Source organism: Aphelocoma coerulescens, unplaced genomic scaffold (genome assembly GCF_041296385.1).
Source record: "Aphelocoma coerulescens isolate FSJ_1873_10779 unplaced genomic scaffold, UR_Acoe_1.0 HiC_scaffold_65, whole genome shotgun sequence".
NCBI classification, from domain to species: Eukaryota; Metazoa; Chordata; class Aves; order Passeriformes; family Corvidae; genus Aphelocoma; species Aphelocoma coerulescens.
Window position 1 is genome coordinate 1,547,559 of NW_027184003.1, and position 26,014 is coordinate 1,573,572.

General features: G+C 47.9%; 1 protein-coding gene across 1 annotated transcript; it reads right to left on the minus strand.

Moving 5' to 3' along the window:
- Positions 1-4,846: 4,846 nt before the first annotated feature.
- On the minus strand, positions 4,847-7,540 carry LOC138102249 (uncharacterized). The gene has a single exon (XM_068999978.1). It carries the CDS (start codon positions 7,533-7,535, stop codon positions 5,430-5,432), a length of 2,106 nt encoding a protein of 701 aa, XP_068856079.1. The 5' UTR covers positions 7,536-7,540; the 3' UTR covers positions 4,847-5,429.
- Positions 7,541-26,014: the final 18,474 nt, after the last annotated feature.

The window sequence follows — 26,014 nt, forward strand, 5'->3', positions numbered from 1 at the left end:
AAAATATGAAGCAATTCTGATGGACAGTAATGATCTAACTATAGAAGCAAGCAAAAGCCTCAATCCGGCCCAATTCCTGTATGGAGAACCAAAAGATGACCTGGCACATGATTGCTTAGAAATTACTCAATACCAAACAAAAGTTCGAGAAGATCTAGCTGAACAAGCCCTCTTAGAAGAGGAAAGAATATATGTGGATGGTTCATCCAGATGCTTGCAAGGAAAAAGAATGTCAAGATATGCCTTAGTCGATGGGATAAATATGCAGGCCATCGAAAAAGGAAAACTACCTTCAAATTGGTCGGCGCAGTCTTGTGAATTATACGCTCTAAAGAGAGCACTGGAGCATTTAGCACACAAAAAGGGGACCGTCTATACTGATTCAAAGTACATACCTTTGGAAAGATCTGGGAAGAAAGGGGTTTACTAAATTCAAAGGGGAAAGAACTGATACATGAAGGCCTGATTTCAGAAGTGTTGGAAGCATTAAAATTGCCTGAAGAAATAGCCGTAGTGCATATCAAAGGACACCAAGAAGGGATGACCCCAGAAATAAGAGGGAATAACCTAGCAGACCAAGAAGCCAAAGATGCAGCAGAAAATGGGACTGAACCAATTCTGTTAATCCTGACCCCAGAAAGGGGAGAATTGGAAATCCCCAAATTTAGTAAAGAAGAAGAAAAAGAATTATTTAAGATAGGGGGAGAACAAGATCAATCTGGAAAACGGAAACTTCCTGATGGGAGACAGTTACTTAATAAGCCACTCACTAAGAGAATATTAGAAGATATGCATCAAAAAACTCATTGGGGTACTCAAGCTAGCTTGTGTGATCATTTTCTAAAAAATTATGGGTGTATTGGAATCTTTGGGGTAGCAAAACAAATAACTGGGAACTGTAGAACTTGCCAAAGAGTGACTAGGAAAATAATGAGAAAAACAACATTAGGAGGCCGTGAGTTAGCTCTGCGACCATTCCAAAGTATCCAAGTAGATTTCACTAAACTTCCTCAAATACAGAGATGGAAGTTCCTATTAGTAATAGCAGACCACCTAACTTGTTGGGTAGAAGCAGTTCCTGCTACTAGAGCTACAGCTAACATAGTATGCAAAACCCTTCTGGAACAAATTATTCCCAGATATGGAATGGTTAATAAAATAAACTCAGATAGAAGAACACATTTTACATCCAAAGTCTTACAACAAATAACTCAAGCCTTGGGAATAAAATGGGAATTACATACCCCCTGGCACCCACAAAGTTCAGGCCAAGTAGAAAGAGTGAACCAGACTTTGAAAAAAACTTTAACAAAATTAATGATTGAAACTCAAATGTCATGGGTAAAATGCTTACCTTTGGCTCTGTTGAGAGGCCGAACACAGCCCAGGTCAGACCTGGGAGTGTCTCCTTATGAGATGATGTTCGGATTACCCTTCCTTACTGCTCAACATGAAACAGCCACTTATGAAGTAGGAGAAGTAAGTGTCAAAAAATATGTCACCGCAATTGCCAGAACACTTGAAAATTTGCGGCTGAAAGGAATGATCCCTCAAACCACAGCTTTGGAGTTCAAAATTCATAATATCCATTCAGGGGAATGGGTACTAGTAAAAACATGGAAAGAACAATCTTTGACTCCACAATGGGAGGGTCCTTTTCAGGTACTGCTGATGACTGAGGCCGCAATCCAGACCAAGGAACGAGGGTAGATCCATGCCAGCAGAATCAAAGGACCTGTAAAAGAACCTGAAGAGTGGACTGTAATATCCAAACCAGGTGATACCAAATTGATTCTTAAAACGGAGACCAGGTGGCAATGAGCTAGAACAATCTAAATAATCCAAGGGATATGCAAAGAATCACACCTAACTGAGAAGTAAAAGCCAAATTTATATCAGTGGCCCCTGGACAAATTCTGGGACATCGTGGAGAAGAATATTCTCACTTCAAACAGGAAGGGTTGGGACTGGATCAAACAGGGAACTCTCATGTCCTGATTCTAGCCTGTGATTTGTATTAAGAAGGGGGAGAATCACAACTTCCATCAGTGCCACATCATATACCCTGTTTGAATCATTCTAACACGGGGCATGCCAACCACGTCAAATATAAGTAATTAATCTAGAGGGAAATTGGCATTTCACACCGTCGACACCCTAGTTGTAAAGGGTGTCAAGCACAAAATCAACCCCCTATCCAGACAAAATCATAAGCAACAAAAGCAATAACTTTGCTCTGCAGATGGGAATTACTAGTGCCTGTTGAATGGGAAACACCTAAGATACGATAAGATACTACAGTTAAAAAGGTGCCAAAAGAAATTTGCCTAAAAGCTACAAAGGAAGTGACAAGGAAATAGAGGGCAAGACCGGGTCGGCCACTGTACTCGCCACCGAGAAGATCCAATACACCTGCTATGGGTTGCAACCTCATAGGCAAGGGAGGTGGGAGTATAAGCCATGCCGGACCTCTGTTATTCCTTCTTTTGTCACTTCTCCTGGTCCCTTTTGGGACACCGGCAAGACCATGTTACAAATGCTATCGAAAGCTCTACATGGAAAGACACCGGGGCTTCTTTCTTATTACTCATACCCATACCAACAGTCACTGTTATGACTCATCCAAATTAGGTATTTGCATGCATAAAGGAGAAAAATATTGGATTACAGAAAATTTAGGAACAAGTGGAAACAGACTAAGAAGCAATTGTCCAAAAGGAGAAAAATAGATTTGCTCCACAGCTGCCACCAGGGGAACAGTCCAAGATTTGGTAAAAGAGCAAGTGGTAAGTAAAGATACAAAGCCAGCACAGCAACCTCGCCCTATATTCACCTCACCACGCCAGGACCTGTATGCAAAGCTCAAACAACAAAGAGGAAAAAACCCCAAGGTTAGGAAAAAACCTGTTTGTGGAATTGGGGGAGAGGATAGGTAAAGAACTTAACATAACCAACTGTTGGGTCTGTGGAGGAGCTTTAATGACAGAAGAATGGCCACGGAAAGGTAGCAGCGTAGGCCCGGTAGAACTCCTTAAATGGAACCGGACAAATATAAGAGGGGGGAACCGACCTGAGGGGTGGATTTTAAGTTCAACAGTGATAGGGGAAGAATGCCTCTGGCGAACTGGGATAAACTTTCTTAATGAAGTAGGAAACACTCCCTGTAAAAGCTATAAAGTGAGTAACAAAACTTCAAGGTGGTGGGTCCCAGAAAAACCAACTTGGTATTGAGCCCAGAAAAAAGGAAAAGACTGTGTATATGATCATGAAGTTGGACTCTTTCAGTGTAATGACACGAGGAAAAATCCTTATTTTGGAATCCCAGAAATAGCCAAATTTGGGGAGAATATAAATCAACAAGAAGGTGATTATTGGAAAGCACCAGATGGCTTCTTTTGGATATGTGGGAAAAGGGCATCCCCAAGACTCCCTTCACATTGGAAAGGGAGTTGTACACTAAGAATCATTCAACCAGGGTTTTTCCTTTTCCCAGAACCAGTGGGAGATCAATTAGGTATACCTCTCTATGAAGACTTCAAAAGAAAGAAAAGAGATTTAATTGGAGGATTCCAAAAATGGAAAGATGAGGAATGGCCCCCTGAACGAATATTAGAAACAGATGGGCCAGCTACCTAAGCACAAGATGGAAGCTGGGGATATCAGACCCCAATTTACATGCTGAATCGTATCATCAGACTCCAAGCTCTTGTAGAAATCATAACCAATGAAACAGCTGGGGCTATGGAATTAATAGTCAGCCAGCAACGCCAAACCAGAGCTGCAATACATCAAAATAGGCTGGCTTTAGACTATTTACTGGCCGAAGAAGGCGGTGTGTGCAGGAAGTTCAATACATCGGACTGTTGTTTAAAAATTGATGACAATGGGGATGCCGTTCTAGATATGGCCAACCAAATCAGAAAAATAGCCCATGTACCAGTCCAAAAATGGGAATCAATGATGTCTGCTAACTGGTGGGATGGCATATTGGGGAAAGAATGGTGGAAGAAGCTAGGTTTCTTCCTCTTATGTGCTACAGCTAGTCTAATATTTCTCCCTTGCTTGATCCCCTGCTTTATTCGGCTAATCACCAGCATAGTTCAAGGCATGCAAGTTGTGGCAATGCCTACTGACCCAAAGTTGGCTATGTCTGGAACAGCACAAAAAATTATGGTATTAAAAAGACAAAGTGATACAAAAGACCCTCTTGAAGAAGCCAAATTGATCTGTGAAAAGAACGAACAGACATTAGAAGCCAAGAAAAAAGAATTATTGCTCAAGCCAAATGATTTATAAAATAGAAAAGGGGGGATTGTTATAAACATATATTATATTAGCTTCTCGCAAAGTATAAAGTAGATATTATATAACGTTAGAAATGCTTTCTGCTGTGTGGATGTAGTTTTCTCTCTTTTTAGCAAGAATGTTAGCAAGTGTGAGCACGTAAGATAACCTCCAAACGAACAGAGGATGAGGCCCGAAAAGCTGCTAATCAACACTTTGTCTAGGGAGCAAAAGGGCCCAAAGGCTACTCCGCCCGGAGAACGGGCGGCCAGGAGAGTCCGGGAGATTTTATCACCACTCTGCCCGGAGAGACGAAGAGGCCCAAAGCTGCAATCAGCCCTGACTGTCTGGAGAATTAAGAAATCCACCCTACCATCGACTCTTGCCTAGCGGGCCCAACCCCAAGAATCAAGAGAAATAAAACCACAAGGCAGAAGACTAGGCACGCTCTAAAAAGGCGGAACCAAGGAGTGGCCATGCAGAACAGCTCCAGGAAAAGTTTTAATATGAATAAAGAACAGACAGTAATGAAAGGCAGGAAAGGACTCCACTACTAGAAAAGTAGTAAAGTAGGTATGTTTTATTCCAGCGCTGGGACGCATGGGGGATAGCTCCTCCAAAATCATGCGTGCCTACAGCTGTTTTCAGCTCGGTATTTATCGGGTTACAAGTTCCATATTCATTAAGTTTCCTAACAAACTCATACATATTCATCACCTAGCCCCGCCCAGCCTCGCTTCGTATTATAATGAACTCAAAAGTCATTTACATCCGCATTGCGCTTGCGCAGTGTTGTCTGGTGGTTGTGGTAGGGGTCTCTCGGGGGTCTTGTGACGAAGTCAGGGAGAGTCTTCCTCGTCTGAACTTTTCACCTTTCTCTCCTGCGCATGCTCTTTTATACCTTTGGCCTGGGTTTAAGCTTTGGGACTGGTTTGAGCTAGTTTTGGGATGAAGCAGGATGCCTGTCTGAGACTCCCCCTGGTTTTATCAGCAGTCTCTTATCTTCTTCTTCCTGCTCTGGTATGCTGACCAAGCTAGATGCATTGTTCCTAACAAACGAATTCTTTTGCTCCCCATCCCCCTGATTCAGTCCCCCCTTTTCTAAAGAGTTAGTAAATTCTTTTACTAATACTTAAATTCTTCTCCTAATGAATTTTTTGGTAGGCATTTCTTAATGTTTTCCCGTGTGCGTTTGACAAAGTAGTTAGGACTGATAGTCTTTTTAGTACTCTATAGTTCCAAATAAGTAACGCGATAGACAGCGCAAGACAGGTGCTAACCAAGGTTAATAAGACAATTATGGGGTGACATAACGTATTTAGGATACCAGTTGCGGTAGGTGACCACCCGAAAAGTGAGTCCCACCAGTTATGACTTGCGTCTTGTCTCACTCTTTGCAAAATTCTGCTGATTTCTTGTGTGTCATAATGGACAGTGACTAAGGTCTTTTCCCCGTTTCTTTGGATTTCTTTCAAAATTTCCATGAGGTCTTGATGCTTTACTAATTGCTTTACTAATGTTAGGTTCATCCCAATAGGTGTGGGTAGCAATTTATGGTAAACGGTATAGTTAGACCTTATTAATTGATGAGATACGACTGGTGCTAAATACGAAAAGTCACACCCAACAATCTTGGCAAAATTACAAATACAAAAATTAGAGTGATTCCTGGCAGTTACATTTATAACATTGTCATCTATCATCATTGAAGTGCAGGTAGTTCTTAAGCACACACAGCCTTGCCCAACATATACGAGTACAGTTTTCGGTGAAGTGTCTGGGTGGATCTCAAAGTGACATATGCCTTGTTCTGTATCAAGACATATGTCTCTGGCATCAAGTGTATTACTTTCACAGATAAATCCTTGTTGTTCCCGTGTAATACAAGATTCTAAATTCACTGTTTGCCATTTTTCTCTTACCATCCGAGCCCATACTCTATGTTCAGAGGGGTAGAAAACTGTCCCTTTATGGTTTAATCCCAATGCGACAATAGGATGAATTACATAAACTGTGGCATTCCGTATCGTAAGCACAAAGGCAGTAGCTATGTTAGTCATTGGGTCATAGGTGAAATTTACCAAGGTCCACCAGGATTGGAGCTTTCTTTCTAATTTAGTAGCATTGTTCCAAACAGCCTCTCGGATCTCAATAGGAAATACACCTTCATTACCCTCTCTTATGATTAAGGAAGCTGTGGACTGCATCCATAATTGAGCTTGTATGCAGCTAAAGGCTAATGAGACATTGTCCTGAGCTGTGCCAAGTGTGTTTAATATCAGTTCGTGATCCAGGTTGCTGATTTTTGCAAGGTCTGGGAGTATTTTTGAGACTTGCCACTGGCTGTTTCCTAATGCTAATAGGGAAGATTGTAGGGGCTGTTTTAATTTGGTCAGGTCACTGGTTGCCGTGGCCAGTTTATTCATCAGTATCTCTGAATCAATTCCATTTATAACTCCCAGCCCTGTTCCTAGCATGCCACTCAGGTCTCTCCGCATTCTGCCCTTGAGGGGGGTTTGCTTCTGCAGCCAGGCTGTCCACCCTTCAAGGGATGTTTGAATTAAAGGGGAGCAGGCTGGTTGGATTTCAGAAATGTTAATTTGCATTAGTAGTTCTACACGCTTAAGAGACCATTCTGGGTTAAACAGCAGTAATTGTTGGCCTGTGTTCCTCACTACATAAGGGCCAATCTCATAAACCTTTGGCTCAGATTTAAGTAGTGTGACCTGGGTTCGGATCTGATTGCCAGAGTAGGTCATAGTGGGCCTAGCCATGGCATTTATCTGGAATTTGAATGAGAGTCCATTACTGCCTTGGCCCCAAAGACAAACCACTTCCACAGTCTGTACTAATGTAAAATTATACCAACAGTCTGCTTCACTTGCGTAACTACAGATTTCACGGTGTTTGTCTGTAGAAGTAGTTGAGACACTGATTTGGGTTGCTTTTTTGTGAGTAGTCCCGTTAATCATTCGGCATCCAATCTTGATTTTTTCTCCTACAGTCCCCTGGAGCTGCCAAGTTCTTTGTTTTTCCCACTCTTGCTTTGTATACACTTGGTTTCCGTGTATGACTACAGTCAACAGGTTTAAATTTTTTAAATCAGAATATTTCCCCATGAGTCCAGTAACCCGCATAAAGGCTTGAGACCATATGTCTTCTCCCCTAGGAATAATTTCCTGGCTGATGGTTACAATTATAACTGTGAGAAAAACAATTTTCCGGGTTATACTTGCGTGCCACCCTAACATTTTCATTTTGTTCGAGTAAACTTCAATTTCAATTCATCCCCAGGGGTCACTTTCCAAGGGGTCTCTGGAGCCTTCTTTACTCGGGTATGGTGAATCCAGGCACTCTGTTCTCTGATCTTAATCGCGGTGTAAGTGGTGAGGAGCACCTGGAATGGTCCTTCCCACTGTGGTTCCAGAGTCTTTTCTGTAAGAGACTTAACATATACATAATCTCCAGGCTGAATGCCATGTACAGGACCGTCTAGGCCTCGACTTCGAGTTCCAGCCACATGTTTTCCAATTTCTCTAAGCTGTTTATCTAAAGCAATCATGTAGGTGGTTAGCGTTTCTTCCCCTGTTTGGGTAGATATTCCTTTCTGTACCCCATATGGTCTCCCATAAAGTATTTCAAAGGGACTTAGCTTCTCCTTAATCCTGGGCTTGGTCCGAATTCGTAACAATGCAAGTGGGAGAGATTGGGGCCAGGGTAGGTTAGCTTCTTGCCCTAATCTCACAATTTGCTGCTTAATCATATGGTTCATTTTCTCTACTTGGCCACTCGACTGGGGATGATATGGAGTGTGGAGTTCCCAGTCTATGCCTAAATGTTGGCTAGTTTGTTGTACCACCCTTGAAATAAAATGTGGTCCCCTATCTGATGACATTGTGGCTGGAACTCCGAAGCGCGGTATTATTTCTTGTAGTAACACCTTTGTTACTTCTCGAGCCTTAGCGGTCCTAGTAGGAAAAGCTTCTGGCCATCCTGAAAAAGTATCTGTTAGCACTAACAAATATCGATACCCCCCTTTTCTTGGAAGTTCTGTGAAATCAATCTGCCACTGCTGTCCTGGCCCATGGCCTCTCCCAATTTGGCCTAATTTTGGTTTAGGGGTATTTTTGGGATTAGTCTGGAGGCAAAGGTTGCACTGTCGAGTTACTTGCATAACAGTTTCGTATAAGTTTCTGGCGATAATTTTCTCAATTAAGTAATTATATAAGGCATTTGTTCCCCAGTGTGTTTTCTGGTGTTCCTCTCTAACTACGGCCCATAGCAAATGAGAGGGAACAACTACTTTTTCCCCTGCAGTGATAGCCCATCCCTCTTGGTTAAATGTTCCCTTTTCATCTTTAATCAATTTCTTGTCTTTTTTATTATATGTTGGCTTACCCTCTAGGGAAAGTTGTCCATCTGGGATCAAGGCCCCAGTTGTTGTTACTTCACCTTTTGCTGCTTCTTTTGCCTCTCTGTCCGCCAGTTCATTTCCTTCTTCCAATTCTGAGCTCACCTTTTGATGTGCCCTTATGTGCATGATTGCTACTTTCTCAGGTAGCTGGACTGCTTCCAACAGCCGCATTATTTCTTCTGCATGTTTGATGTTCTTTCCATGCGAATTTAACAGTCCTCTTTCTTTCCAAATGGCCCCGTGTGCGTGTACAACTCCAAACGCATACCTTGAGTCTGTATAGATGTTTATTTTCTTTCCTTTTGCCATCTCTAAGGCACGAGTTAGGGCGATTATTTCAGCCTTTTGTGCAGAGGTGTTTGTTGGCAGGGGTCCGGATTCTATCACCTCCTGGCAGGTGGTAACTGCATACCCAGCATGTCGCTTTCCACTGATGATGTAGCTGCTCCCATCAGTAAACCAGGTCTCTGCGTTGTCTAAAGGGGTATCCTTCAGATCCGGGCGGCTGGAGTAGGTGGCTTCGATGGTCTCCAGGCAATCATGGCGTACCGGTTCCCCTTGATTTCCACTGAGAAAGGAAGCTGGATTGACAATGTTAGTTACCACTATTTCTACATCATCTTGTTCCACCATGATGGCTTGATATTTCAGGAACCTTTGTGGGGAGAGCCAGTGCCCACCTTTCACTTCCAGCACCGCAGACACCGTGTGGGATACCAGTACAGTCATTCTCTGACCCAAGGTGAACTTGCGTGCTTCTTGGATGTTTAGCACGACTGCTGCAACAGCTCTGAGGCACCCAGGCCATCCTTTGGCTGCTGCATCTAGCTGCTTAGAGAAATAAGCAACTGCCCGTCGGTATGGGCCCAGGTCCTGTGCTAGTATTCCCAGGGCGATCCCTTGCTTCTCATGGGAAAATAGAAAGAATGGCTTACTCACGTCTGGGAGTCCTAGAGCTGGAGCTGACATGAGGGCATTCTTTAGCTGGCTGAAGGCCCGCGTGGCCTCCTTTGTCCACTGGAGATCTCTGCTTTCCTTTGTAATGAGTTCATATAATGGTTTCACGAGCAGTCCGTAATTGTAAATCCACAATCTGCACCACCCCGTCATCCCCAGAAAAGTCCGTAACTCTTTCGCTGTCTGGGGCTTTGGGGTTTGGCATATCGCTTCTTTGCGATCTTGCCCCAAAGTTCGTTGCCCAGCACTGACTTCATAGCCTAGATAGATCACTTTCCGTTTCACCACCTGAGCCTTTTTCTTGGATACCCTGTACCCTTGGAGTCCCAAGAAGTTTAAGAGGCTTACCGTCCAGGCTGTGCAAGCTTCCTCTGTTCGGGTAGCTATTAGGAGATCATCCACGTACTGCAATAGCTTCCCTTCTCCTGGTGGGGCTTCCCAGGACTCTATGTCTTTTGCGAGCTGTTCTCCAAACAAGGTGGGACTGTTCTTAAATCCCTGAGGCAACACCGTCCATGTGAGCTGGGTTTTGCGCCCACTCTTAGGGCTTTCCCATTCGAATGCAAAAATTTTCTGGCTGGCTTCATGGAGAGGGAGGCAAAAGAAGGCATCCTTTAGATCTAAAGCAGTAAACCAGGTTAGTTCTGGTGTTAAGCATGTTAACAGAGTGTAAGGGTTTGCCACCACAGGATAGAGATCCTCAGTTATCTTATTAACAGCCCGTAAATCCTGGACCACCCGGTAAGATCCATCGGGTTTACGGACAGGCAGGATAGGAGTATTAAAATCAGATTGGCACTCTTTTAACAATCCCAACTGTAAGAATTTTTCAATTATTGGGCCAATTCCTTCCCTGTCTTCCCTTTTAAGGGGATACTGTTTAATTCTAACTGGTTGTTTCCCTTCTTTGAGTTTGATCTGTATTGGGGTTGCATTTTTGGCTCTCCCAGGTACATCTGTGGCCCAGACTCCTGGGAACACCTGGCTTATTATCTCTTCCCTGATTTCCTCCACAGGGCCTTTGGTTGTTAATATTAGGCTCAGTATCTCTATGTACTGTTGGTCATTTACCTCCAGAATAACTTCCCCATTCCTAAAAATAATGGTTGCTTGTAATTGTTCTAATAAGTCTCTTCCCAAGAGTGCTTTTGGAGAATTGGGTAAATATAGAAACTTGTGAATACCCCATTGTTTCCCAATTTTATATTTCAATGGCTTACAAAAATAAGCTTTTTCAGATTGGCCAGTTGCTCCGTGTACCACAATATAGTCATTCTCCACAGGCATCAAAGCTTTATTTAAAACTGAATATGCTGCCCCCGTATCCACTAAAAATTCTATTTCTTTTTCCTTGTCCCCTAGCTTCATTATAACCAGTGGATCTGCTAGGGTGGAATCCCCCGGTCCTCTTCAGTCTTCTTTCACATGTGCAACCACCCTCCCCCTTCCTCGGTTTCCTCTGTTCTGGCGGTCTTCTTGTCTTCTTTCTGGGCACTCATTTTTCCAATGGCCAGACCTTCCACAAATCGCGCATTGGTCTCTACCTAGCCGGGGTGGGCCCTGTCTGGGAGGTCCTCGTCTGGGGGGTCCTTGTCTAAGTTTTCCTCTATTCCCTTCTTCTACCACTGCTACTAATCTCCTCATCCCTTGCTTGTAGCTTTCTTCTCGATTACTGAATACCCTCCAAGCTGCATCTAAGAGAGTTTCTAAATTCCTCCCTTCTGGCCCCTGAAGTTTCTGTAATTTACGTCTGATATCTCCTGTGGATTGCCCTATAAACAAAGATACTAGCTGTTGTACCCCTACCTCGGTCCCAGGATCCAGCGATGTGTTACGGCGCATTGCATCCCTCAGACGATCCAGGAATTCGGATGGTGACTCGGAAGGACCCTGTCTTATTGCGTACAAAGCTGACCAGTTTAGGGTCTTGGGAATAGCCCTTTCCACCCCTTTTGCTATCCATTCTTGATAACCTTTTAATTTCTTTAATTCAGCTGTTCTATTCGGATTCCAGTGTGGTTCCTGGAGTGGGAAGTAATCTTTTACATCTAATTGTTGCGTTTTGTAATAGTCCTCTGCCAAGTCTCGAGCTGTTTTCAAAACTAACTGTCTTTCTGTCTCTGTTAGTCCACCTAATAACAATTGTATATCAGCCCAATCTGGATTATGCTGTTTAATTATAAGTCGCAAGCGCTCAGCAGTACTTGCTGGATCATTTCGGTAATTTTTGGCAATATTATACCATGCATCTAGGTCAGCAGTAGAGAAAGGTACTCTAATCAACATTGTATCCCCATCAGGTGCCACCGCCTCTCTCAGGGGTGCCATCAGTACCTGTTTCCTGGTTCGGGACGAGACAGGACTGCCCGGGGGAGAGGGGGTTGGCGCTGGTGTTCCTTCCGAGTCCGCATCCTCTTCCTGTCTCCTAAGGGGAGGCTTAAGCAAATCGGTTAATTCATCATCATCTTGTCCCTGAGCTGCTGTTTGATAGACTTTGTCTGACCTTATGCATCTCTGACCTATGCTGCACGACGAGCAGCAGCGCTTAATTCTTCTTTGGCCCTTTTTATTTTCTTTTTCCAGAGCTAACACCATAGGATCACTGGGGGGTTTGATTCCACAGTCTCTCTGCCATTCAGGGTGTTTTCGGAGAGAGAAAAATGCATCAGCGTAGGAAACTTCTTCCCATTTACCTTCCCGCCTCAGAAACAGCATTAGCTGAAGCAAAGTATTATAATCTAAAGTTCCGTTAGATGGCCATTTAGCTTTATTTTCTAATTTATACAGTGGCCACCACTGGGTACAATATTTTATAAGGGTTTTTTTTATTTTCTGTGCCTCCAGCTCCTACTATCTCCTTCCAATGGGCTAGAATACAGCCGAGCGGGCTTGCTCTGGGGATTTCCTTACTTTGTCTGGTTCCCATCCTATTTGAGCTTACTCAAATACTGTGCCACCCCCTTCGGGTCACCTGTATCCTATGCCTTTTGCCAAGGCTGCTTGAAATCTCCCTTTTTTTTTTTTTTTTTTTTTTGTTTTTTTGTTTTTTTTTTTTTTGTTTTTTTTTTTTTCCTTTCTCCGACTTCCACAAGATCTACACTGAACTTACACCCACACACCAAGCAGGGAGTCCTCTCTATCACTCGAGCAGATAGGACACATGAATGGAGAGAGTTTTGTCCCCTAGCGTTATCTCGTTTCCACCCAAATCTTTCTTCACACTTTCTCACAATTCTTTCCCAATTTTCTTCCCGAACCTCCCAAACCTCAGGCACCAAATGCGACTTCCCACACACAATCTTTAAAATCTCAGGCTCAAAATACAAACTTTACACTGCATTACTATCCATGCAACTTGCTGTCCTCCCGTTGAAAAAGGTTCTGATACATCCACAAGAGCAAGCTATTTCTTGTACTCTTTCAAACTTTAAATTCTCTGCTGCTGGTTGTTCTCAATCAAAGGCCACTAATATTCCTGCAGAGGTTCTTCCAGTCAAGATTCCAAATTCAACGAACAAGCACTCTTCCAAACAAATGTCTCAATATCACACTCTCAAATATCACACGGCAACACGCAAGCTTCCTGTTTTACAAACGAATAAGCGACCTGATACACATCTGCACGACCGAATATACATCTGCACGACCGAATATACATCCACACCCATAAAAGCAATCCGACAACAACCAATGTCTGCACAAACATATAAACAACATTCAAACCAGCTACTAGTAGCAAAATGTTCGTAACACTCGCTTGTAATAGTTTCAGGGTCCCGTTTGTATTTTTCCAACACAGTAACAAGTTCCACCGGGACCCCCCCTTGGAATCACCCAATCCGCCCCCAGGATTGCTAGCGGCCGCTCTATCGGTCGGCGATTCCCCCTTGCCGGCCCCACCTTTTCCCTCACAGGGACTACGCTGCGCGTGGGACGTCTCCTCACGGCTTACCAGCAGCCCTGGCCACGCGTACGACTTACAGGCACCTTAAATGCAAAACATATCGTTTGTCCGCAGCTTTAGCAGGTCGTTGTCTGTCCGCTGCAGTGAGCGAGCTGAGGGGAGGAGATCCGCCAGGAAAGCCCTGGGGCGCGCCTAGGATGTCCGCTCCTCAGCCGATCCTGCAGCCGGGCAGAGTCTCTCCTGGCTGGCTCGCCAAATGAAAGGCAGGAAAGGACTCCACTACTAGAAAAGTAGTAAAGTAGGTATGTTTTATTCCAGCGCTGGGACGCATGGGGGATAGCTCCTCCAAAATCATGCGTGCCTACAGCTGTTTTCAGCTCGGTATTTATCGGGTTACAAGTTCCATATTCATTAAGTTTCCTAACAAACTCATACATATTCATCACCTAGCCCCGCCCAGCCTCGCTTCGTATTATAATGAACTCAAAAGTCATTTACATCCGCATTGCGCTTGCGCAGTGTTGTCTGGTGGTTGTGGTAGGGGTCTCTCGGGGGTCTTGTGACGAAGTCAGGGAGAGTCTTCCTCGTCTGAACTTTTCACCTTTCTCTCCTGCGCATGCTCTTTTATACCTTTGGCCTGGGTTTAAGCTTTGGGACTGGTTTGAGCTAGTTTTGGGATGAAGCAGGATGCCTGTCTGAGACTCCCCCTGGTTTTATCAGCAGTCTCTTATCTTCTTCTTCCTGCTCTGGTATGCTGACCAAGCTAGATGCATTGTTCCTAACAAACGAATTCTTTTGCTCCCCATCCCCCTGATTCAGTAAAAACGGTATAAAAAGGACTGACCTCTGGCATCAGGTGTGCTCTTGGCAGAGCGCCAAGGCAACTGGCTGTTACCCCGTTGCTTTATTTGATGTGTCTCTTATTGTCTTTATATTAAACCCCTTTAAATTCTCACAGGAGAGTGAACTTCGTTTTTCACAGAGAGAAGTTGTTCCCCCTGACAGCTAAGCTCCAACTACGGTGTCGCTTATGTCCTTCCCAGGACGGGCGGGAAAACGCCTCGGCGCAGCGCAGCGCTGGCCGGGAGCGGCCGGCACGGCACCGAGCGCGCTCCCCACTCCCTCCCGCCCGCGCCGCTGCGGAGACCCCGGGTTCGCCGGAATCGGCCACATGCTGCACGGAGGGCAGCGCGGCAAAGGCGGCCTCCCCTCGTCGCCCGGGGAAGGCCGGCCTCGGATCCCCGCTCTCTCCACCGGCACGGGCAGTGCCAGCAGCCTCTCGCTGTGGTCGCCGCTGGCCGAAAGCCTCGCCGCGCACCGCCCGGCCGGCCCCGCCGCTCCGCGGGGTCACACGGCACCTGCCGTGGGCGGCCGCCGAGCGACAGGAAGCAGAAGCGCTCACCGCCGCGCCGCTCGCCGCCCCGCCCGGGCGCTCCTCTCCTCGCGCTACCACGATGGCGCCGGCCCGCCCCGCCTTCCCCGTCGCCTGCGGCGCAACGCGGCTGCTCCGAGCCACGCAGCACGCGTGCGGCCGGGCCCTGCCGAGCTGCCGGCGGAGCCGGGGCACAGCCCGGGCGGGAGAGCTTCCGGCGAGGCTGGGCGGGCGGCGAGCGCGGCCGAGCGTGAGCGCGCCAGGCGGGCGGCGGGCGGCGGCGCGATGGAGAGCTAGATGGAGGCGGCAGCACCGCGCGGCATAAAATAGCTGATCGTCCGGCAGCCGCCCGCTCCGCAGCCCCTCGGCTGCTGTCGAGAAGGGCCCCGGCCCTGGCCGCGCCGGTGGCGAGGCGGCTCCGCAGCCCGCGGGCAGCCCTGGCGGGGCAGGGGAGCACTGCGGGCAGCCCCGGGGCCGCGCAGCCGTCTGCAACGCGCGGTGGGAGCCGCTGGGAACTATTTTACACGTTCCGGGGGGCTGGAGAGGAGCACGGAGACCACGCGGCAGGTCGCTGCCGTTAGGGAAAATTAATCCACGATGCCTGAGGTTTATATCCGAAAAGGAGACAGAGGAGTCCTGCAACATTCTTCGACTACAGGGAGAGTCCATGGGGCTTTTCCCATGGCGTCTGTCAAACGGTTGCGGGATGCAGCCCCCTTTTGATGCCAAGTTCCCGGCCACAGCACCCTCTTCCTTTTCCCCACTGGCTGAGGTATTCGGGAGATACAGACTTCCGGAACTGCCTACTCTATGCGCCCCCCTCTAATATGCACCCCCCTCTTGGCATCGAGAAGAAAGAAAAGAACCCCATTCCTAATGCTCTTAAGTCTTTGTTGCCTTGCTCTAGGTTCAGGAATTTAACACGGCCTTGATTAATCAACAGTCTCTGATGATTAGTAACAGTTCTAGAGAACTCCTAGTTTCTTCTGTTACTTCACTAGCCATAACTTCCTAGCCTTGTCTACAGGCCGATTCACACGGTCTCTTTGTAAAGACTCATCCATCTCATTCCTTTTAATCCCTCCTCTTTTTATTTGCTCTGTATTTGTCTTTACAAACCTTAATTACCATGGATTTAATTTTTTCTTCTGGAGTCTTCTTGGGTTTTGCTATTATTTGCAGTGACATTCTTTTCTGTCCTTTTGTAGTCATTTCTGGATCAGGTAGGCATGGCTGCTAGCGGCATCCCCTTGAGCACCTGCTGAAAGAGCTGCAGCCAGCATGGTGTCACACATGGTAAAAAGATGAGAGTTGCTATAGCATATAAGAGGAGGAATCGTATTCATTTAGCCCAGAGCTGGCCAGTTAACCATGAAAACATGTCCCATCCCCATCCTTTCAACATTTGGACAGGTCCACAAGCTGACGTTATTTCCTTTGTTATTTGTTTGACCACTTTTCCGCTGTCATCTGCTTGCAAACAGCAGCTCGAGTCATTTAATTTCCCACAAACTCCTCCTTCTTCTGCCAACAGATAATCTAATACCATCCAATGTTGAAATACCGCTTTCCTCATTTAAGTGGGTTGCTCAGCAAAAAGGTCAAGCGCTGTGGCTGGCTGGTTGGTAATTATTTCCGAGACAGCTTGTAACCTAATTATCTCCTTCAAATGATAAATGGGTTCCCAGGCATCTGGGATTAATTCCTTAGGTTTCCAAGGGGCTGGTCCATCGTGTTGGGTAACTTGTTCTGTTGGCCGTTCATCATTTCCCCGTTTTGGGGTGCTCCCTCCAGCCAGGGCTGCATCAGCTGACTGCTTTTCTCTAATTAAATCATCACAGATTTTGATTCCTAAGCGATTTCCCAGAACTTGTAGTAGCAAAAAGAACAACAGTCTACTAAATATACCATATCCCTGACCAGTTTGGAGGTAACCTGAGCTAAGCATGTTGGCCACAAATCCAATACTGTCCTTTCAAAGCCCGTGTTCCATTAGCAAAGGAACCTACCCATGGTCATCAATTGGTGGCTCAAAATACAGCAGGATTCCCGGGCCTAACGGTCCTCCAACAAGAGTTGCCCCACCATAAGGGTCACAGCATTTGCATTTCCAAGCTCCCGCACAGGGTTCCCACCTACATTTACATCTGCAAGCTGCTTGGTTGGATTTGGAGCAGAACTCACTAAAAGGCTTTGAGTTCCAATCCGGTGTGGCCATTCCCACTGATAATCACAAACAACATGTCTTCTACTTGTGGAATTTTTGTGGGGACTGCTCAAAAACAGGTGGTCAAAAAAACCCCTTGTCCCTCCCCATTGCTTTACAGGCTTCCAAATATTTTTGGCAAGTGTGATAAGAACGCCTTACGCAGCTACTGTTAGTGAGCCGAACAGGTATTTGATTGCATTTGCCTTGATATTTGGAACAATTGGAAGGAGGGCAATTGGGGGTCCAAACCCAGTTGTTCAAGCCCAGAGGGAAAGTCAATTGACAATTGCCTTTTCCTACATAGACACGCCCTATCCTATTTAGGCAATAAGTGCCTGTTGGAGAAGAATGAAGTGGCCATGAACTTCCTTCTTTGGCCCCAAATCCCATCCCACTGTGGCCCTCACATTGACCCACCATTTAGGTTCAGCTGGGCTAGCCAACTATGGCCACTCTTCAGATCCTCCTGGCCCTCCACAGAGCCAGCAATTGCTAAGGTTAAAAACTTTTGCTACTTCTTCTCCTAAGGCTGCAAATTGATTCTCCCACTCCTGGCCTAAACTCAGCTGACCATATCAAAGTAGAATTAGTAAGGAAAATGTTTTAATAGTGTCATCTAATTAGCTAGTCTAATTTTCCCCTTGTCTTCTGCAGCACCTATGCCAATTGAAGACACAGAAACCACTTAACGTAACAAAATGGCCACAAGTATTAGCCCCCAAGTGAGTGGAGATTCTAGAGGAGGGATGCCTATACAGTCTATTTCAGCAGACGGTCTGAAGGTAGGACTGCGGGGCTTCTTCCGATGTCGAAGCACTGCCTACTGCTCCGGCCCACTCCTGCAGAGTGTCAGTCACGGCCTCCCGGCCTTCTCCTCCAGCTGAGATGTGCAAATCTCTGAGGCTTCAGAGACCTTGACCCGAGAGTGATGGGTTCACCTGTGTTCAGCTTACTTGACGGCTGTTTCTGTCGTCAGTGACACTTGGAATGGGCCACGCCATTTCACCAGCACTGGCGCTTCTTTCTACTCCTTAACTAGGACTCAATCTCCTGGTTGGATGTTACAAGCAACAAAGTCCAAAGGCCGGGCTTGCGCCAGCTGAGCTTCCTGTTGAAGGGGTTTCACAAGAAGCAGGATCCTGGCCACAGATGGTTTTAAAAATGCATCACTTGCCTCTACCCCCCCACTAGGTGGAGACTTACCAGGGCAATTGCAAACAACGATTGAAAGGGAGATAACTGAATCTCTCTTCTGGCTTGGGCCCTCATTCTCACCAAAGCCAATGTCCAAAGCCCTACCCATGGCATCTTGGTTTCTATTACCAGCTTCAAAAGGTGTTTATTTCTCTCTTCATTGTTTTCTACCCGAGCCGAGCTCTGGGGGTGCCAGGGCCTATGGAGGTTCCATTGTGTTCCTAAAGAAGCCAAAACCCCTTGAAGGATCTTTCCTGCAAAATGAGTTCCCCTATCTGAGTCTATTGCTTCTACAATGCTGTATCTTGGAATGATTTGTTCCAAAAATGCCTTAAGAACTGATCCTGTCATTACTGAAGTAGTTGGAAATACTTCTGGCCACCTTGCTAGCTGACATACGATTACCAGAAGATATTAAGCCTTGCCACTTGGGGCATCTCCGGAAAATCCACCTGGCATCTTTGGAAGGGCCATGCAGCCCAAGGCCTCCCTCCTCTAGCAAGTTACTTTGTAACTTGGCTGTTGGCTTTAGCACAGATCAAGCAACCTTCAACAGCTCCTTTTGCCAGTCTAAAAAGACCCCCAGCAACATACATCATGAGATAGGCTTCTGCCAATCCTCAGGAAGTGCAAGGACTCTCTTAATGGAGTTGCTTTAATATTGGTAGGGCCAAAGGTTCTGGTATCTCTTGTTTGCCATCCCTTGGAAACCAATTCTTGCCTTTTTTCTCTGCCACACGACTTTTAACTGTATGTCAAACTGCTGTGGTAGAAAAGACAGCTTCCTGGGCAGTGATGGAGTCACGGGGAGCAAAGGGGGCATCTTGGAGAGTTCTGGCAGAAGTGTGGCTTTCTGAGTTTCTTCATCCACCAAAAAGGAGACAGAGGAGTCCTGTAACATTCTTCAACTCCAGGGAGAGGCCATGGGGCTTTTGCCATGGAGTCTCTCAAATGATTGCGGGATGCAGCCCCCTTCTGATGCTAAGTTCCTGGCAACAGCACCCTCTGAGGTACTCGGGAATTACAGACTTCCGGAACTGCCTACTCTATGCCCCCCTCTAATATGCACTCCCCTTTTGGAATGGAAAAGGAAGAAAACCAAACTATTCCTAATGCTAGGAAGTCTTTGCTGCCTTGCTCTAGGTTCAGGAATTTAGCAGGGCCTTGGCTGAGCAACAGTCTCTGTTGATTAGTAACAGTTTCTAGAACGAATACTTTCTTCTGTTACTTCCCCCCCTGTAAATTCCTAGCCTTGTCTAAGGAGAGATTCACACGGTCTCTTTGTAAAGACACATCTATCTTACTCCTTTCACTCCCACACCTTCCTTGCGGTGGAACGGCTCTCCCCGGCACAGCACCTGGCACAAAACCCCCGTATACGCACCCACACACCTGCACTTACCCTGCACTCCACTGCACACACACACACACACGCCCCTCCCGCACACTAACACCCCCTCCACATCCCCACCATGCTACTTGCAGTGGCCCCGCCCCTGCCATCCCCACCGGCTGGCAGCACCCACTCCTCGCATGCTTCCCCATGCCTTGCATTTCCTTGCTGCCCCCTCTGTAGCCTTCCCTCAACCTGCCTTTTCTCCCCTGCCTTGCACTGACTTGCTCACCCATCCCCCACCTGACTTCCTTTCACATTCGTCTAGGTCTGGCCTCATCTTTCCTTTTCCTTCTAGGACCCTCATTGCCTTGCCTCGCCTCGCAAAGCCACCACTTGCCTTGCCTTGCCCTTGAACCCCTCCCTTGCCTTGCATGACCTTGCTCACCCCTCCCCCACCTGGAATTCAACACCCCTTTTCAATGACATTTCTGGGCCTTGCCCTGCCCTTTCTGCTCCTCCGAGGAATCTCAAAGCTCTCAAGCATCTCCGGTGTTTCAGGATCCCATGAGAGGAAGACCAGGGGAGGACGCATGTTGCCACACTCATCTCTGTGGGCAGCCTTTGTCTGGGAGCAATCCTTGCATGTCTTGAACCTTGGAGGGGCAATTCACATTTTGCCCTTGAGCTCGGGGACCAGAAAGAGAGTTCTTTTGCATACAAGGGAAAGCAGGTAGCTCAAGTCTTTTAGGTACAGAGGAGAGATGACCCACGCAGGATCAAGGCCACACAGAGCACTTGGTCCTGGCCACTTTCGTGCACCAGCAGTCCTTGAATGTACTTCTCACCTGCCTTGCCTGGCCTTGCCTTGGCAACACAACACTTGCCTTGCCTTGCCCTGCTAGCCCTCTGTAGCCTTGCATTCCTTTGCAGGGCCCTGCCCCGCACATGACCTGCCTACTGTTTTCCTCCAGGGCCTTGGCTTGCTGAGCCCTTCCTGTTTCTGCCTGGCCTTCCCATCAGTGGCCCTTCCTTCCTACAGCCAGCCTTGCCTCTAACTTCTGGGCCTTCTCTTGCCTACCAGTCCATTTGCTTTCCCCTCACTGCTCTGGCCTTGCCTACCTCTCCCTTGACTTGCCCACAATTGCCTGCACTCGGTTTGCAGCGCCTTGCCTGCATGGAAGGCAAGGGAAAGAGTGGTAGGCCGGGCAAAGCAAAGCCAGCAAGTTGGAGGCAGTGCGAGGCAAGGCAGACGCAGGCAAAGGAAGCAGAGCAAGGGTACCTTAAGAAGAACTAGACAAGGCAAGGCCAAGAGACTCGGAGTGCCTTTCCTTGGGAAGGCAAGGACATAGTGCCAGTGTTGCTGGAGCAGATGTTAAGGTACCGTGGGGGGGAATAGTCCAGCAAGACATTTCTCTTCTGGCCCCTGTGCGTGTAGGGGCAATTGTTGGACATATTCAATACTGGAGGTGGATCAGTCGCTGGATGTGTTGTATTTTGGAGGAGGGGATGCCGTTTCTTTGGAGATGGGCTTGTAGTTGCTCTCTTTGGCAAGGAAGGCAGGTTTGGATGTGCACATCAGGTACTCCTAGGGATTTTAAAGGCTTTTCCCAACAGGCAGAGCTCTCTCTGGGTTCGAGCTGTTGAGCTGTCAGTGGGAATGCAAAGGCCAAGCTCTTAAGCTATTTGTCCTGGTGCCTTCAGTGTGTGAGCAGTCCCTGGTGCCGTTGCCTTTGGATCCTGACTCTGGGAGAGGGAAGGCTTAGGATGGTACCTAGAGCTGAGAAGGAGAGTGCTGAGAACAGCGTGTGTGCTGCTAGTTTGAGGGGTGCAGGTGAAGTTGTAGGCAGCAAGATCTTCCTCAGCTGGCACTGTTTTGAGCCCTGTTTTTGCCAGATGGTTTCAAGTTGGTGGGCGGAATCTGCGAGAGGGAAAAGATTTGTTTGGGCCAAAGAGGTGTGGTGTAAAGAAGAGTGTGCTCTTGGAAGGGGAAGATGAGGGCAATCTTTTTGTCCTGACACCGTTGATTTGAGTGCAGGGCCGTTTGCAAGTTGCCTCTGTCTGCCCTTGGGGTGGTTTCGAGCTGGGCCAGGTGCTTGGCCTTCTTTTGCAAGTCTGCAGCGCCATCGTGTGGTTGTTTCCATGAGCGCTGACAGTGCCCGGCAAAAAGCTCTTGGCTGGCGCGGCCCCAGTCGTGTGGAAGCAGTTGGTGGAAGAGCTCTGCTGTGCATCCTGCCTCTTGGAGACATAAAAGGATGTAACCCTGCGCGTAGCGGGGAAGCAAGACGAATCTTTTCATTGTTGGCTGAGCAGTTTCCAAGCGGCAAAAGTAAAGGCACTTTCAGCACGGCCTCTTTCTTTCAGAACCTTTTCTGTGCCATCATGAACATGCTCAACATGCCACTCGCACCCGCTGAACTGCATCAAAGGCTCTGGAGATAGGCACTTTCCTTCAAGCTCTCTGTAGCATCGTACCCTCCACCTCTGGCGGATCCCAAAGCCCTTCCAAACATCCAGCAGCTGCACGCAGAGAACAAGTGCTAGAACAAGGCGTTGGCCTTCCTAGTCCTTTTAAAGTCTGTGAACTAGGCGAAACATTCCAGTGAGCAGCACTTTCCTTCGCAACTATATCTAGAGCATCATCACATTCTCTCCAAGTGGGTAAGTCCACCCTTGCAGCGCAGCGTTTGCAGCCACAGTTCGGACTGAGAGATAGGCCAGGTGAGAAAGCATTTCTTGACTATCCCTCTTCTCTGGAAGACTTGATACTCGCAGCGCGACCACGTCCACACACCTTCAGTGTGGCCAGGTTCAAGCAGCTAGAGCTCCCAGAGATGGGAGAGTCAGGAGAGAAGACGTTCCAAAAGTACCGTGTACTTACAGCAGCATTAAAACTGCACAGCAGTCTGCAGCACTGTAGACTGCGGCTTCTCCGACAGACGAGCCATCCCATTGTTGCCTCTCGCAGCCTGCTTGCTAGCTGCTCTCCTGAAGAAAAGAACTAGAAGAAAAAGCCAATGCTGGGCTGCACCTTCCCCTTGCCTTACGTAAAGCCACCTAAACTCCCCGCTGCACTCTCTACTTCCCCTCTCCTTGGAAGCGACCACTGTGTTTGCTGCATCTCGAAGCCTAAAGTTAAGCGCCAGTGGTTTTGGGGATGGTTGGAAGAGGGATAAGTAGTAGCACAAGGAAGTAGTTGTCGTTGAACTTCCTCCTTCTCAGTGCTAACGTGAATTGGGCAGGCAGGCGAGTGCTAGCCACGCTCCTTTCTCAGTTTGTACGCTGCGGACACGAGTCCGGTGCTCTGCGCCTTCGTTCGGCCTCTTTAGTACCCATGTCGCTCTTTCATTCAGCCGGAGTCGAAGCGTCGTCTACTTCTCGCCCAGAGAGCACGGTGCCGGAAGAGAAATGCCCCAGCCGACTGCTTCTGCCGACACACGCCTGGTCTATGCACTTTCCCTCGCTGCGACATACAGCAGCACTTTCGGTCTTTCTTGTCGTCCAAATGGAAAGGGAAAGATTCTCTGCTATGTCCCGCCCAGAGAACAGTTTTAGGTCAACCAGCACGCCCAGAGCTTGCCCTCGACGCGTGGAAACTTGTGTTTGCACCACATTCAAGTGGTAGCCGTCTTTCCTTGACAGGCTGCAGAACGCCGTCAGATCCCGGTGCTCTCTGCACCTGCCTTCTCAGTTCCAATACCGCCGCGCACAATACAGCCTTGCAGGAAGCAAACATGCGGATAGTCATGTCGCTCAGAAGAACGTGCCAGGACGAAAAGATGTTCTTCCTTTCTCCTCGTCGCCCATATTGTGGTACTGTATTAAAAGCCTTGGCCAGCGAAAGGCTAATCCAGCAAGTGTTTCTCACCTGATGCATTTCGCTGAGGGAGAGCTGAGGAAAATCCTTGCACAGCACACTGCGGATGCGTGCAGTACACATGCTGAAGAGAGCCACAGCTAAAAGTCATCGCTGGGCGTCAGTTCTGTCCAGACCGCAGAAGGCGAAGAACGAAGCAGCTGGGCACCGCGTTAACGTACTCAGTGGACCGAATTTCAAATGTCCAGCCAAAAGCTGCTTCATAAGCAGATTCAGCTGAGAATGCTCTGGCTGCTTCACAAAGTAAGGCGCAGCCGTTTCCATTCATCACACTACCTGGCCAGAAGCAGTATCCTACACCTTCAATGCTGCAGCGTCCATGCAGCTGGAGCACACGCAGTAGGACGCGTCGAGATAGAAGGCGTTCTTCAAGTACCCCCCTCCTCCAAGCAGCCTTGAAACTGGGCACAACACACTGCGGCTCGGGAGCTTCCTTCTCAGATAGACGTGCCGTCACGTTATTCACTCTCGCAGCTCCGTTGCCCACTTGCAGCAGCTGCTACCAAAGCAAAATGCTCCAGAAGTAAAAAGCACTGCCGGGCTGTACTTTCGCCTTGCCGCACGTGAAGCACCATAAACTGTCCGCTGTACTCTTTATTTCCCTTCTCCGCCGCATCTACCACTGTCATCTCTGCATCTCGAAGCATAAAGCTCGGCACAATTCTTCCCAGGGAAAGCTGGAAGCGAAATAGGTAGCAGCACAAGTAGCTGCAAGTGGAACTTTTGTTTTCAACTGCTAACGTGAATCCGCAAAGAAGCGAGCGGCAGCCACGCTTCTTCTTGCAGCCTGTGCGATGCGCACACCAGCTCGGTGCTCTGCGCCCTCATTCGTATGCTCTTCGTACCATGTCGCGCTTTTCATTCTGCCGGAGTCGAAGCGTCGTCTACTTCTCGCCCGGAGAGCACGGTGCCGGAAGAGAAATGCCCCAGCCGACCGCCCTTCCGAAACACACCAGGGCTATGCACTTTTCTCGCAGCGACATACAGCAGCACTTTCGGTCTTTTCTTGTCGTCCAAATGTAAGGGGAAAGATTCTCAGCAATGTCGGGCACAGAGAACAGTTTTAGGTCAACAAGCACGCCCAGAGCTTGCCCGCGACTCGTGGAAACTTGTGTTTGCACACATTCCAGTGGCAGCCCTCTTTCCTTTACAGCCTGCAGAGCGCCGTCAGATCGCGGTGCTCTCTGCACCTGCCTTCTCCCTTCCAAGTACCACTGCGCACAATATAGCCTTGCAGGAAGCAAAGGCGCAGATAGTCGTCTCGCAGAGAAGAACGTGCAAAGACGAAAAGATGTTCTTCCTTTCTCCTCGTCGCCCAGATTGTGGGGCTGTACTGAAAGCCATGGCCAGCGAAAGGCTAATCCAGCAAGTGTTTCTCACCTGATGCATTTCGCTGAGGGAGAGCTGAGGAAAATCCTTGCACAACACACTGTGGATGCGTGCAGTACACATGCTGAAGAGCGGCAAAACTCAAAGCCATCGCTGGGCTTCAGTTCTGTCCAGACCGCAGAAGGCGAAGAACGAAGCAGCTGGGCACCGCGTTAACGTACTCAGTGGACCGAATTTCAAATGTCCAGCCAAAAGCTGCTTCATAAGCAGATTCAGCTGAGAATGCTCTGGCTGCTTCACAAAGTAAGGCGCAGCCGTTTCCATTCATCACACTACCTGGCCAGAAGCAGTATCCTACACCTTCAATGCTGCAGCGTCCATGCAGCTGGAGCACACGCAGTAGGACGCGTCGAGATAGAAGGCGTTCTTCAAGTACCCCCCTCCTCCAAGCAGCCTTGAAACTGGGCACAACACACTGCGGCTCGGGAGCTTCCTTCTCAGATAGACGTGCCGTCACGTTATTCACTCTCGCAGCTCCGTTGCCCACTTGCAGCAGCTGCTACCAAAGCAAAATGCTCCAGAAGTAAAAAGCACTGCCGGGCTGTACTTTCGCCTTGCCGCACGTGAAGCACCATAAATTGTCCGCTGTACTCTTTATTTCCCTTCTCCGCCGCATCTACCACTGTCATCTCTGCATCTCGAAGCATAAAGCTCGGCACAATTCTTCCCAGGGAAAGCTGGAAGAGAAATAGGTAGCAGCACAAGTAGCTGCAAGTGGAACTTTTGTTTTCAACTGCTAACGTGAATCCGCAAAGAAGCGAGCGGCAGCCACGCTTCTTCTTGCAGCCTGTGCGATGCGCACACCAGCTCGGTGCTCTGCGCCCTCATTCGTATGCTCTTCGTACCATGTCGCGCTTTTCATTCTGCCGGAGTCGAAGCGTCGTCTACTTCTCGCCCGGAGAGCACGGTGCCGGAAGAGAAATGCCCCAGCCGACCGCCCTTCCGAAACACACCAGGGCTATGCACTTTTCTCGCAGCGACATACAGCAGCACTTTCGGTCTTTTCTTGTCGTCCAAATGTAAGGGGAAAGATTCTCAGCAATGTCGGGCACAGAGAACAGTTTTAGGTCAACAAGCACGC